This window comes from Antechinus flavipes, chromosome 4, assembly GCF_016432865.1.
Source record: "Antechinus flavipes isolate AdamAnt ecotype Samford, QLD, Australia chromosome 4, AdamAnt_v2, whole genome shotgun sequence".
NCBI lineage: Eukaryota > Metazoa > Chordata > Mammalia > Dasyuromorphia > Dasyuridae > Antechinus > Antechinus flavipes.
In genome coordinates, this window is record NC_067401.1 from 301,971,105 (window position 1) to 301,984,046 (window position 12,942).

The following is a 12,942-nucleotide window of genomic DNA, read 5'->3' on the forward strand; positions in this document are numbered from 1 at the left end:
TCTCAAAATTATTTGTTCATGTCCTTTGACCATTTATCATTTGGGAAATGGCTCGTATTCCTTGTTTTTTCTTGTTAATTTTTTAAATGTTAAAATCCTATAAAAATAAGAACAGTTCAAAAATCCCAGAATGATGAAATAGTATTAATCCAGAATGAGTGATTTTCATTCTTTTAAATTGTTTTATTTTTTCTGGTTATACATACATACATACATACATATTACATATATATATATATATACATATATATATATATATAAAAAACACTTTTAAAATATACATTTCTTTATGAATCATGTTGGTAGAGAAAATTCAGAATAAAAGGGAAAAACCATGACAGAAAAAAAAAAAAGGCAGGAAAAAAAAAAAGTGAACATAGCATGTGTTGATTTACATAAAATCACCATAATTCTTTCTTTGGATACTGATGACATTTTCTATTCAAAGTTTATTGAGATTGCCTTAGATCACTGAACCAATGAGAAAAATCAATTCTTTCACAGTTAATCATTGCACAATGTTGCTATTACTGTATACAATGTATTTCTGGTTCTATTTGCTTCTTTTAAAATCAATTCATACAAATCTTTCCAGGCCTTTCTAAAATCAGCTTCTTCATCATTTTTTTATAAAACAATAAATTCCATTATCTTCGTATACCACAACTTGTTCAGCCATTCCCCAATTGATGAGTCTCTATTCCCTTTCCAATTCTTTGCTACCACAAAAGGTTGCTACAAATATTTTTGCACATGTAAATCCTTTTTACCTCCTTTATTATTTCCTTGGAATACAGACCAAGTAATGGCACTACTGGTAAGCACAGCTTGATAGCCATTTGACATAGTTCCAAATTGCTTTGCACAATAGTTGGATCATTTCATAACTCCACCAACAATGCATTAGTTTTTCAGTTTTCTCACAAAACCTCTAACACTTATACTAATTTGTCCTGTTATCTTAGCCTGTCTGAGAGGTGTGAGATGGCACCTCAGAGTTCTTTTAATTTGCATTTCTCTAATCAATAGTGATTTAGAACGTTTTTCATATGATTATAGGTGGTTTTAATTTCTTCATCTGAAAATTATCTGTTCACCTTTGACAATTTATCAGTTGAGGAATGACTTGTATTCTTGTAAATTTGACACAGTTCTTTATATATTTTAGAAATGAGACCTTTATCAGAAATATTGACTGTAACAATTTTCCCCACCTTTGTAAATTACCTTTTAATCTTGTGTTGGTTTTGTTTGTATAAAACCTTTCTAATTTAATGTAATCCAAGTTGTACATTTTGTATTTTATAATGTTGTCTACTTCTTCTTTGGTCATAAATTCCTCCCTTCTCCAAAGGTAAATTATCCCTTGCTCTCCTAATTTGCTTATATTATCACCCTTTATGCTCAAATCATGTACTTATTTTGACCTTATTTTGGTATGGGGTGTGAGATGTAGGTCTATGCTTATTATTTTATGTCCATTTTCCCAGCAATTTTTGCGAAATAGTGAATTCTTATCCCAGAAGCTGGAGTTTGAGTTGTTATTGAATACTAGATTACTATAGTTATTGATTATTGTGTCATGTTTATCTAATCAATTCCACTGATCCACCACTCTATTTTTTAGCCAGTACCAAATTGTTTTGATTGCTGCTTTATACTAGAGTTTTAGTTTGGTAATGCTAGGCCACCATTCTTTGTATTTTTTTTTCATTAATTCACCTAATATTCTTGCCCTTTTGTTCTTCCAGATGAATTTTGTCATTTTTTCTAACTTTATAAAAAAAAAGTTTTTGGCAGTTTGATTAATGTGGCACTGAATAAGTAGACCAATTTAAGTAGAATTGCTATTTTTATTATATTAGCTCAGTCTACCCATGAGCAATTAAAATGTTCACAAGTGCTTAGATTTAATTTTATTTGTATAAGAAGTATTTTGTAATTGTGTTCATATACTTCCTGATTTTATCTTGGCAGGTAAATACCCAAATATTTTATTTTACCTACAGTTATTTTAAATGGAATTTCTCTATTTCTTGCAGATGGTCTTTGTAGTAATATATAGAAATGCTAATCATTTGTGTGGGTTTACCCTTACAACTTTGCTAAAGCTATTAATTATTTCAAGTAGGTTTTTGATTTTCTAGGATCATATCATCTGCAAATAGTGATAGTTTTACCTATTCATTTCCTATTTTAATTCCTTTAATTTTTTTTTCTTATTGCTAAAGTCAACATTTTTAGTATAATATTCACCTTACTGGGAATGTCCACTTTCTCTCCATTACATTCATATACCATAACTTATTCAGGCATTCTCCAATGATGGGCATCCATTCAGTTCCCAGTTTCTAGCCACTACAAAAAGGCTGCCACAAATATTTTTGCACATATGGGTCCCTTTCCCTCCTTTAAGGTCTCTTTGGGATATAAGCCCAGTAGAAACACTGCTGGATCAAAGGATATACACAGTTTGCTAACTCTTTGGGCGTAGTTCCAAGTTGTTCTCCAGAATGGTTGGATTTATTCACAATTCCACCAACTATGTATCAGTGTCCCAGTTTTCCCACATCCTCTCCTACTTTCATCATTATCTTTGCCTGTAATCTTAGCCAATCTGAGAGGTGTGTAGTGGTATATCAAAGTAGTCTTAATTTGAATTTTTCTGCTTAATAGTGATTTAGAGCATCTTTTCATATGACTAGAAATAGTTTTAATTTCTTCATCTGAAAATTGTTCATATCCTTTGATCATTTATCAATTGGAGAATGGCTTGATTTCTTATACATTTGAGTCAATCCTCTATATATTTTAGAAATGAGGCCTTTATCAGAACCCTTGAATGCAAAAATGTTTTTCCAGTTTATTGCTTCCCTTCTAATCTTGTCTGCATTCGTTTTGTTTGCACAAAACCTTTTTTAACTTAATATGATCAAAATTATTCATTTTGCATTCAATAATGTACTCAGGTTTTTGTTTGGCCATGAATTCCTTCCTCCTCCACAGATCTGAAAGGTAAACTATCCTATGTTCTTCTAATTTGTTTTTAATATTATTCTTTATGTCTAAATCATGAACCCATTTTGCCTTTATCTTGGTATATGGTGTTAGGTGTGGGTCAATACCTACTTTCTGCCATACTAGTTTCCAATTTTCCCAGCAGTTTTTGTCAAATAGTGCATCCTTATTCCAAAATCTGGGGTCACTCGGTTCGTCAAACACTAGATTACTAGTCATTCACTATTTTGTCCTGTGAACCTAACCTATTCCACTGATTGACTACTCTATTTCTGGGTCAATATCAAATGGTTTTGATGACTGGTGCTTTATAGTATAGTTTTAGATTTAGTATAGTGAGACCACTTTCATTTGCATTTTTTTCATTAATTCCCTTTTAATTCTTGATTGTTTTTTCTTCCAGATGAATTTTGTTATTATTTTTTCTAGATCTAAAATGATTTCTTGAACTAAATAAGTACATTAATTTAGGTAGTATTGTTATTTTTATTATATCATTATGCTCAACCTATCCAAGAGCACTTGATATTTTTCCAATTGTTTAGATCTAACTTTGTGTGTAAAGTGTTTTGTAGTTGTGTTCATATCGTTTCTGAATTTCCCTTGGCAGATAGATTCCCAAATATTTTAAACTATCAACAATTATTTTAAGTGGAGTTTCTCTTTGTATCTCTTGCTGCTGGACTTTTTGGTGATGTATAAAAATGCTGATTATTTATATGGATTTATTTTGTGTCTTGAAAATTTGCTAAAGTTGTGGAGTTTCAAGTAGTTTTTTAGTTGATTCTTTAAGGTTCCTTACATATACCATTAGATCATCTGCAAAGAGTGATGATAATAATAATTACCTACTCTTAATTCCTTTTTTCTCTTATTGCCAAAGCTAACATTTCTAATACAATATTGAATAGTTATAGTAACAGTGGGCAACCTTGTTTCACCCCTGATCTTATTGGGAATGACTTTTGTTTATGCCCACTGCATATGATGCTTGCTGATGGTTTTAATTAATCAAGATATTTTCTTCTAATTACCACTTCCATAGTATTAGGTGGCAACAGGAAAGTAGTCCCTGAACTAGTTTTATCTTAAGGACAATCTTTATTCCCCTAATCCTTCTTAGTGCAATATAAATTTGCAACTGGAATAGATATTCCAGAAATATAGCCCAAACTAATTTCCCTTTCTTTGTTCTTAAGTTGTATATGTATAGAGCAATAACCTTTACATTCTAATGCTCTTATTTGCCAACCAGGACATAAAACATACAAATATCATTTGATTTCTGGCAGGGATTAACAAAAACAAATTTGACAATTTATATAGGAAATGGTTTTGCTCAATCTAGTTCCTGCATGCTGAAAATCCCAAGAGTTTTCTTTTTTGTTTTCTTAAATCTATTTGGGGAAAGGGAAGACTTTGAAAAATTCAGAAGACATTTGTTTATTTTCTCCTTTTTTATTTTTCTTTAAAACAAATTTTTACAAAACATTACCTTGAAACACATATATTTTTAGCATTTAAAAAAATTTTCAAACTACAATTTGGAAATTCACTGTACAGAACTTACATTTTAGTCACAAACTCAATTTTTAACTAGTTTATGAGTTCATAAATTTCTGTAAATTGAGGGAAAAGACATCATCATCATGTGTGTTTCTTTTCTGTCTTCTAACTTAGAATTACAAAACAATGATTACTTCTCAAAGGCAAAAACTTTTTTTTTTTTTTACCCTTGTTCTCTGGGCTAAGACTATAGGAAAAAAAAGTTAGTATTACTTTTAACAGAGATAATACAATAATATAGACACAGAAACTAACAAAGGGCTCACAACTAGCAGGTTGCTTTCCTAGTGTATAACATTATCTAGGCTGATCAGGAATTAGGAAACAAAATCTTGATTTATACAAATAAGCAATAATGATAGAGCTCCAAAGAGAGTGTACACATTTTAAAAATCACTTTTCATGCCAATGGTGGAATTTAAATTAATTTGCTCTGCATTTTAGTTATTCCCCCTCTGACTTGAAAGATGTTCTCTCAATTCTCAAGGCTCCAAAGAATAGATGATTGGTACCTGTGTCCACTTTTTAACTTGCACAGGGCTTTCTCAACATGTTATGCTCAAAAGAACATGAGCATTGTGTGTAGTCTCTGATTTGCATCTTCCCCCAATCTGAATTAGACGTCTTTCTTGAGAGGAAAAAAAATCAAGAGATTGTCCCCAGAGGATTTATCTAGGCTTTGTATGGCTATTTTCCAAATTATCACACTGGACATAGAACAGAACCCCAAGACAAATACAAGATTATAACTTTTACCTAATGATCCACTTAGTTTAAGTTCAGAAGAAATTTGGAGATAGAAGGAAATCAGGTCCCTGGTTATAATCCTGCATGAAAAAAGCTTCAGATAGCAATTTTTTACCAGTAACTTTAAGGTTATTGTTTTTTTTCCCTGTGTGCTATTTCAATATTGTTCTCTCTACTTCTGTTTATCCATGGATGGTCAACTCTTTATATTTTGGAAATAAAGCCTTTATCAGAAAAACTTTTGCAAAGATTTCTGACTAATTGTTTAACCACTTAATCTTTCTTAGATTTGTTTGTGCAAAACCCAATTGTATATAATAAAATGTATCATTTTATTTTTTAAGGTCTTTTCTATTTCTTATTTGATTTTGAATTTTTTCCCCATTCATAGATCTGATAGGCAATTTCTTCCCGATGCCAAGCGATACTGGGGAAAGGACAAGGGTAAGGTCTATCAGCCATCTATGAAGCTGGAAGGGAAAAACTCAGCGATTCCCATAGAAAAACCCAAGAGTTGATTTGTGCAGAACATTAGAATATGGAAGCTTGTGGCAGAGAGGTTGCTGCATGAGAGCCTTATGGATGTGTTTTACACTGTTAATTTATATAAAGGTGTTTCTTTGTTGGCCTATCTTGTCTCATGTCATTAATTACGATTCCTTGACTTCTAGTGAATAATCTTTTTTTTTTCCTTCAATTAAGGGGACCGGAAGAAAATATCTGTTCTTTTAATTTTTGGTTATATGACCTCACCTTTTTAAAAAAATATGCATATTTGTTTCTATCCTTTATGTCATTTTCTTATTAGATGTCTCACATAAAAATCAGATTTAGCACACAGAGTCAGAGTAATCATGTATATATGAAAAAGAACATATTGTATTTAATATTATCTATAACTAGTAATGTGATTGTCTTCAAAATACAGAATTAAATTGCTATTACTATGGGCAATATATTTCCATGTTTGTTAGTATCAATCCTTTCTAGTTTGGTCTAATTAGCTAAACATTTATATGGACAGATTGGTAGTAATCAGGTTGAGATGTGAGGACCTATTGAAAGTAGATTTTCCTTTGTTTCTATTAAATATAAAACCAAACATCTGACATACTCTATACTTAGCCAATCTTTTAAGTATACACTGAAGATATTCCAGCAGGTATCCATTCCCTGACTGATTTCATTATATAAATAATTATCAACAAGAAGTGAATTAAGAGTAATTATTTAAAACTGTAAATGTTATTATGAAAAAATTCACCAATGATTAAATACCATGTCATAAAATATGGTTTATTGTCATTGAATCATAAATAAGTATTGTATCAAGTACTCCATGCCAAAAATAAAAAGGAAAATAAAAAGAAAGAAATATACATTGGCTTGCTATAGGAGATTGTAGTTGTTTATTCAAGCATTTCAGTCATGTCTGACTCTTCCTGACCCCATTTAAGTTTATTTTCTTTCTTTGTTTTTTGGCAAAGATAGTGGAGTGGTTTGCTATTTTACAGAAGAAGAAACTGAAGCAAACAGATTTAAGTGATTTGCCCAGGGTCACACAGCTAATAAATGTCTGAAGGCATATTTAAAACTTGGTTCCTCCTGACTTCAGGACCAACACTTTATTCACTTCACCATCTACTTGTCCCCTCAGGGGCTTACAAACTCTAAATTATCAAGAGAAAAAGAAAGGTTTATCAAAAGGTGGGTCATATTCATTTTTTTCTCCAAATGAAATTGATAAATTTAAATAACTCATAGCTGCCACATGAGCTAGAATATTTTTTTAACTGCCTTCCACTAACCAAATCACTAGGCAGTTATTCATTTACTTCTTCACTGAAAATTAAAGTTAGTCTCCTGGCTCTAGCTGAAGTCAGCTTTCTGAAAGTGCAATTCTTGTGTGTTACATCCTACCTCAGTTTCCAATCAAAAGTAGCCATGAACATTCTAAAATTAATTTATTGTTTCTTCTTTTTCCATTTTATATTTCCAATTACTGTGGAGCTGCTTTTAAAAAGAAATAAAGTGCTGCAAGTTTCTTAGGGCCAACAACAATAATTCAGTAATAGAATGGGAAGAAAGGGAACCATAAACTTACATTACGGGTTCTGTGGAATAGGTTTTGAAAATTAAATTTGAAAGTAGACAAAGCTATGTGTTTTAGGTCATCTGGAGGACTCTCTAGCTAAATTCATTTGAGCCATGGATAAAATGTACAGGATGTGAAGTTAACTTGTTCTATTTTCTATGACAGACTTTATTGCTGCCTTGTAAGAAGAACGTTTCTATTATGGTCATATTTCCATTTACATCAGGAATCCTGATTTTGGTAGCCTGATGCTCAAGAGTTCACAAAACTGAATAATATACAGATTGTTCTTCATGCAAGTTCTTTCTTGTACAAAAAAAGAAAAAATGTTTTGTTGTAAACCAATTTTTTGGTCAAGTGGTTAAAAAGGGGGAGATTAGATAGATGGAAGAGTCTGTAGCAAAACTGAACATGTTCAAGTTAAATTTGAAAATAAGATCTTAATATTAGACATATTTTTAAAATAGAAGGTTCTATTGAAAATAATGGTTATTTAATGTGTACTTTTATTTTATACTCTAAAGATTCTTCCTAAACAAGAAACATGACAGTTATGTTACATGAAAATAAATTAGAACAAGTTTTGAGCCATGTGTTCACTTAAATTAATTTAGAAATCAATCCTTTAATTTCCTACTTAAAATGCAACTCAAATCAGATCAAACTCTAAAGAAAACATATCAAAGAATAATAATAGAATTATCATCAGGATAGAACAACTAATTTAATTTTGAAGAAGGATAGAGAATTTCAAATGAAAATTTATACATAGATGTAAGTATCACATACCAACTTTGGGAAAATATTGAGGTAATGAGATAGTAGGATGTCCTCGCCCTTTGTTCCTCCACATGTAGAGAATAGACTCTTTTGCAATGAGTCATGAATACAGAAAACAACCATCTTGTTTCTATGGACAAATACAGGCTAACAAGATGATTATTTTCAATAATGCTTTTTATCATCAAACTTATTAGAAATATTTCCGTTAGATGGCAAAGACCAGATTGGAATAAGGTAGCATAATTTGGGATTCACTACCAGGAAACACAAATAAAGACCACAAGTAAGCTAGGGCTGGCATTAAAGCAATCTATTAGCAATTTACCAGCCTAGAAAAGCAGCCCAGAAAAATGAATTCATTTCAAATTATCAATTGAGATAATGCCTTCTTGAAAATACCATTACAGTCACAAAATCCTCATTATCGATTTTACAATATGTGCACTCACAAAGCAAGAATTTTTATGGATGCCAATATGAAACAATTAGTAGCCTTGTAAGAACAACTAAAAAATGAAATTGAAATGCTAGTTCTCTGAAGTTATGTACTTTGCAGTCGAATACGCTTCATGTCTTGCAGTAGCAAGGGTCTATAGTTCTGCTCCAAGTTTTCCATGTATTCAAAATAGTCACTCACCCGAAATCCATGAAGTGCTTCCTCCTGTCCAAACAATACAAAGAGAAATTCACTGACTTTGAAAAATAAATTTAATCCCAAATTTATTAAGGAATTTAAAGTGTCTGCATTTAATTCAATCTACTTTTCTCTCTCTCTCTCTCTCTCTCTCTCTCTCTCTCTCTCTCTCTCTCACACACACACACACACACACACACACACACACACACACACACACAGATTGGGTATTTTATATTACTAGGAAATCTCTTATTTTTGTGTGAAGAAAACACAATATTCTCCATCAGGCAGCATTTTAAAATAAAATAATTTGGGTTTTCTATATCAAGAATCTCCCATGAAATATCTCTTAAAATTTCCAAATCCTACAAACAGCATTCAATAGACAATACAAATTTGTCTTGAACTGATTCTGAAGACCAATTGTTTAAAGATAATATTTCTCTCCTTAAAATTACAAAGTACATTGGCCCTATAAATATCTTTCTTAAAAAGTACAGCTCTTGGAAGTACAGAAGAAAATAATTTAATTATGTCTCAAAACAAAATATTAGCATAAAATTTCTGCTAGACATATACATGGTATTGCTTTGCTGAAGTGTTTTATAATTATTATTACCCTCACTCCAATTCCCTTGCTAATATATACATAGTTCCCTATCTTCAAGAAGCAGAAAGTTTTACAGGAGACTAAATTATATTTTTGTGAGTCTTTGATTTCCTTGACATGGATGTTCCTTCTAGTGGTCAAAATTACAAACCATTCACATCTTTTTATGCTATATATAGTTTGTCCATGTCCTCTCCCCTCCAAAAATCTCTTATGTAGGTTCATTCAATGAGTTAGAGACCTTCTCCTTATCTATCCTGAAATCCTGTAAATGTCAAGTCTGTCTTACCAGTAATCCTTGCTTTTACCACTTAATTATCCTAAATGCTTTTCATACAGCTTTCTGATGCTATCCTTTATGCCACAATTGCACAATTCTTTGTAGGAATAAGTTGCATCCTACTTACAATCACAACATAATTTTATTTTGGTCTGGGGCTAATATAGGGCAATTAAGTAAATGAAGATGAGGGATTAAAATGATATTCATAGATTGTAAAATGCAATTTAAAAAAATCTAATGACCACAAGAAATTAAAAGAATAGAATCTATAGTTGGTTAATCAATAATCAATAAGCATTTATTATGTGTCTACTAAGGGCCAGGCACTGCAAAATTCTGGAGATGCAAAGAAAACTAAGGGGAAACAACATGCAAACAACTATATACAAAAGTAAAGCTATGTATATATCTGTATTATATAAGTAGGAAATAATCAATAAAGGAAACTACTATTAAATTAAATTAAAGGCAGGGAATGAAACCCAACATCACTGAAAATGTGAGAGAGAGAACAGGTTTTTAAGGGCTTTGAACAGCAAAGGATATTGTATTTGATTCTGGAGATGATAAGAGATTCAATGGAATTTACTAAGTGTGTTGGGGGCTTGGGAGTGACATAGCTGGATCTGGACTTTAGGAAAATCATGTTGGCAGCAGAGTCGTGGGTGCATTGTAGTGAAGAAAGGTTTGTGGTAGGTAGACCAACCACCTCTTTTCAAGAAGTTTATACAATTGTGGAAGGAAGACATATAAAAACCAGACTAAGACAAAATTAATTCTCCCTTCTTTTAGTCCTATCAAGAAAATATTTATTAATTTTATTATTCTTTCAAAATAACCAGAAATTTCTTTCACATAATTATAAACTGTTGCTATGATTTGGGGGATTTCATTGTTAAGTCTCTACTTGTTTCTATGTCCTTTGTGCTTACTAAAATGATTACTTTTTAAAAATTTCTTTATGGCCTATAAAGGATGTGCTTGTGTACATATACACATATGTACACCCACATGTACTGTACAAATATGAACATATATACAATAATATATATATGTTCAAATTCAATTCTATATATATTTTTTACTTTTTGTTAGGTTTTTCCAAAACTGATAGTATGACATTAAAATTTTTCTATCATTATTTGCATAGCTTCCTAGATCTTATAAAATATTTTAATTTTTCTCTTTTTCAATTTATGTGAAAGGGCATTTGAAAAATTTAATCTTAATAGTGATATTAGTTTGTTTCTATAGCTCCATTTTGCACTTTGGAATTTCCTTATCTTTTTTATGTTGTGAATTTTTATTTTTGCTGTGTCCTTTAGAATGAATATAAGTCCTGTTTTTTAAGACTTTTTGCATGATAATTTTTTTCACCCACTCAATTTTATTCTGTGTACATCTTTGGTTTTTGGTTATGTTTCTCATGAGCCACATATTGTGGAGTTTTGTTTTTTTTCCTATTCAATGTTATTTTTATGCTTCATTGGATTTTTAAAGTTATGAGGTTTGTATTTTGCTCCATTTTTCTCTTTAATACTCCAAATTAAAATTTTCTTCTCTCTTCTTTTGTAAAGATAGTAATTTGTCTTCACTTATTTTAGCTTAATCTAAGACAATTTTATTCCCACTGTCTCTCTTCCCCTAATTCTCAACTACTACCTTCTCATTTTTCACCCCTTTCCTTAGTTTTGTTAAATTTATTAATTCCCATTACTTTCTTTAGTCCAGTTACCTAATTCTTCAACTCATTTTTCTCTACTAAATAATCAAATTTCTCTTCCTCTTTTTACTCCTTTCTTTATATTGGTAGTATATTAGCTTTAATTTAATTCTCTGCCTTTTTTCCCCCAAAAGACTCTTTCCCTTATTTTCCTACCTTTTAACTGCTCTAGACTTTCTGTTCTTTGATTCATGGTTCTTATATTTATTCCTTTTTTTTTGGTCTAAGAATTTCCTAAGGTACCTATTATGAGCTAAATTTTCTTTAAAAAAGTTTATAGCTCCATCTCTCTTTTCTATTGTCTCATTCTTAAAAATTCTAATTCCTGCATATGATAGAGTAAAGAAGTACTTCTCCACTATAGGAATTTTTTAAGTTCCTGATTGTGCAGTTTCCTATCCTCTCCCTCATAATAACTATTTGCCCATTTGCCATTAAATCTCACTTCAGCTTCAAACTTTCCTACTTTTCTATCAGTGGCTCATAGAAGCAAATTCCCTTGTCAGGGTGAATAGTTTCTCCAAGTATCAAATATCTGAAGATTATACCCGCTGTTCCACTATTAAATATCTCTCTTCTCCCATGAGAATGTTCATCAGTAGCACCCTCTCTCAGCATTGAAATTATTTCCCCTTTCTGCTTGCTTCAAGCCTTTCTTTCTGTCTTTCTATCTCTTCTATAGATTCTTTTCTTCTTGAGAAACCAGGGGTTTACTTCCCTTTTGTGGTTAATCTCTGACATGATTATAGTACATATTCTTTTCTATTATATTCCTTACCATCCCCCTCTTATGGGCATTCTTCAGTTTAATTCCTCCTTTCTTTCTTCTTGACCTTCCCAATATAGGCATACACACAATATACATTAATTCACCTATGGGTAGGGTTTTTATGGGTAGGGAGCTTTCAATCCATGTTTTAGATTTATCTTTCCTCCACTATCACTTCTATTTTGTCTTCCATTTTTGCCTTTATTTCTGTATCTGAGATTTCTCCTGACTGGATGGCTCCACTCAGTTAAGCAGCATTCTTTTTCCATGCTACTTGGAATGGAAAATCCCATTCCATTTATCCAGATCAGTACATTCTTCCCCTCTAATCATTCTTTCAATTTTGTTTTATGTGTTGTCCTCTACCATTAGATTGCAAACTTCTTGAGGGCAAAAAGTGTCTTTTCAATTTGTAGCAATGTTGGACACATATTAAGCTTTTAATAAATGCTCACAGACAGATCTTTGCCACCTCATTTATTTTTAGAAAGTAAAATAAATAACAATTGTTGATCTGTTATATGTTATTAATCCCATAAGCATCTTTTTCTTTAAGTTTTCCGTTTTTTTCCCCTGGGATAATTTTATTTCATGCCAGTGCCTTCATTGGTTTCTGTATTTGTTTACCATTTTTGTGGGGGTCTGCAGTATTTGCAAAGCAATTACCTTCAGGTCTGCTTTTTATTGTAGGAATGCTTTAAATGACCCCTT

General features: G+C 31.3%; 1 protein-coding gene across 1 annotated transcript in view; it reads right to left on the minus strand.

Moving 5' to 3' along the window:
• Positions 1–4,456: 4,456 nt before the first annotated feature.
• Positions 4,457–12,942, minus strand: part of TBC1D32 (TBC1 domain family member 32) — a 180,506-nt gene continuing 172,020 nt past the window's right edge. Inside the window, exon 34 of the mRNA XM_051997642.1 lies at positions 4,457–8,870. Within this exon, the coding sequence (XP_051853602.1) occupies positions 8,751–8,870 (120 nt within the window). The 3' untranslated portion in view covers positions 4,457–8,750. The remainder of the gene's footprint in view (positions 8,871–12,942) is intronic.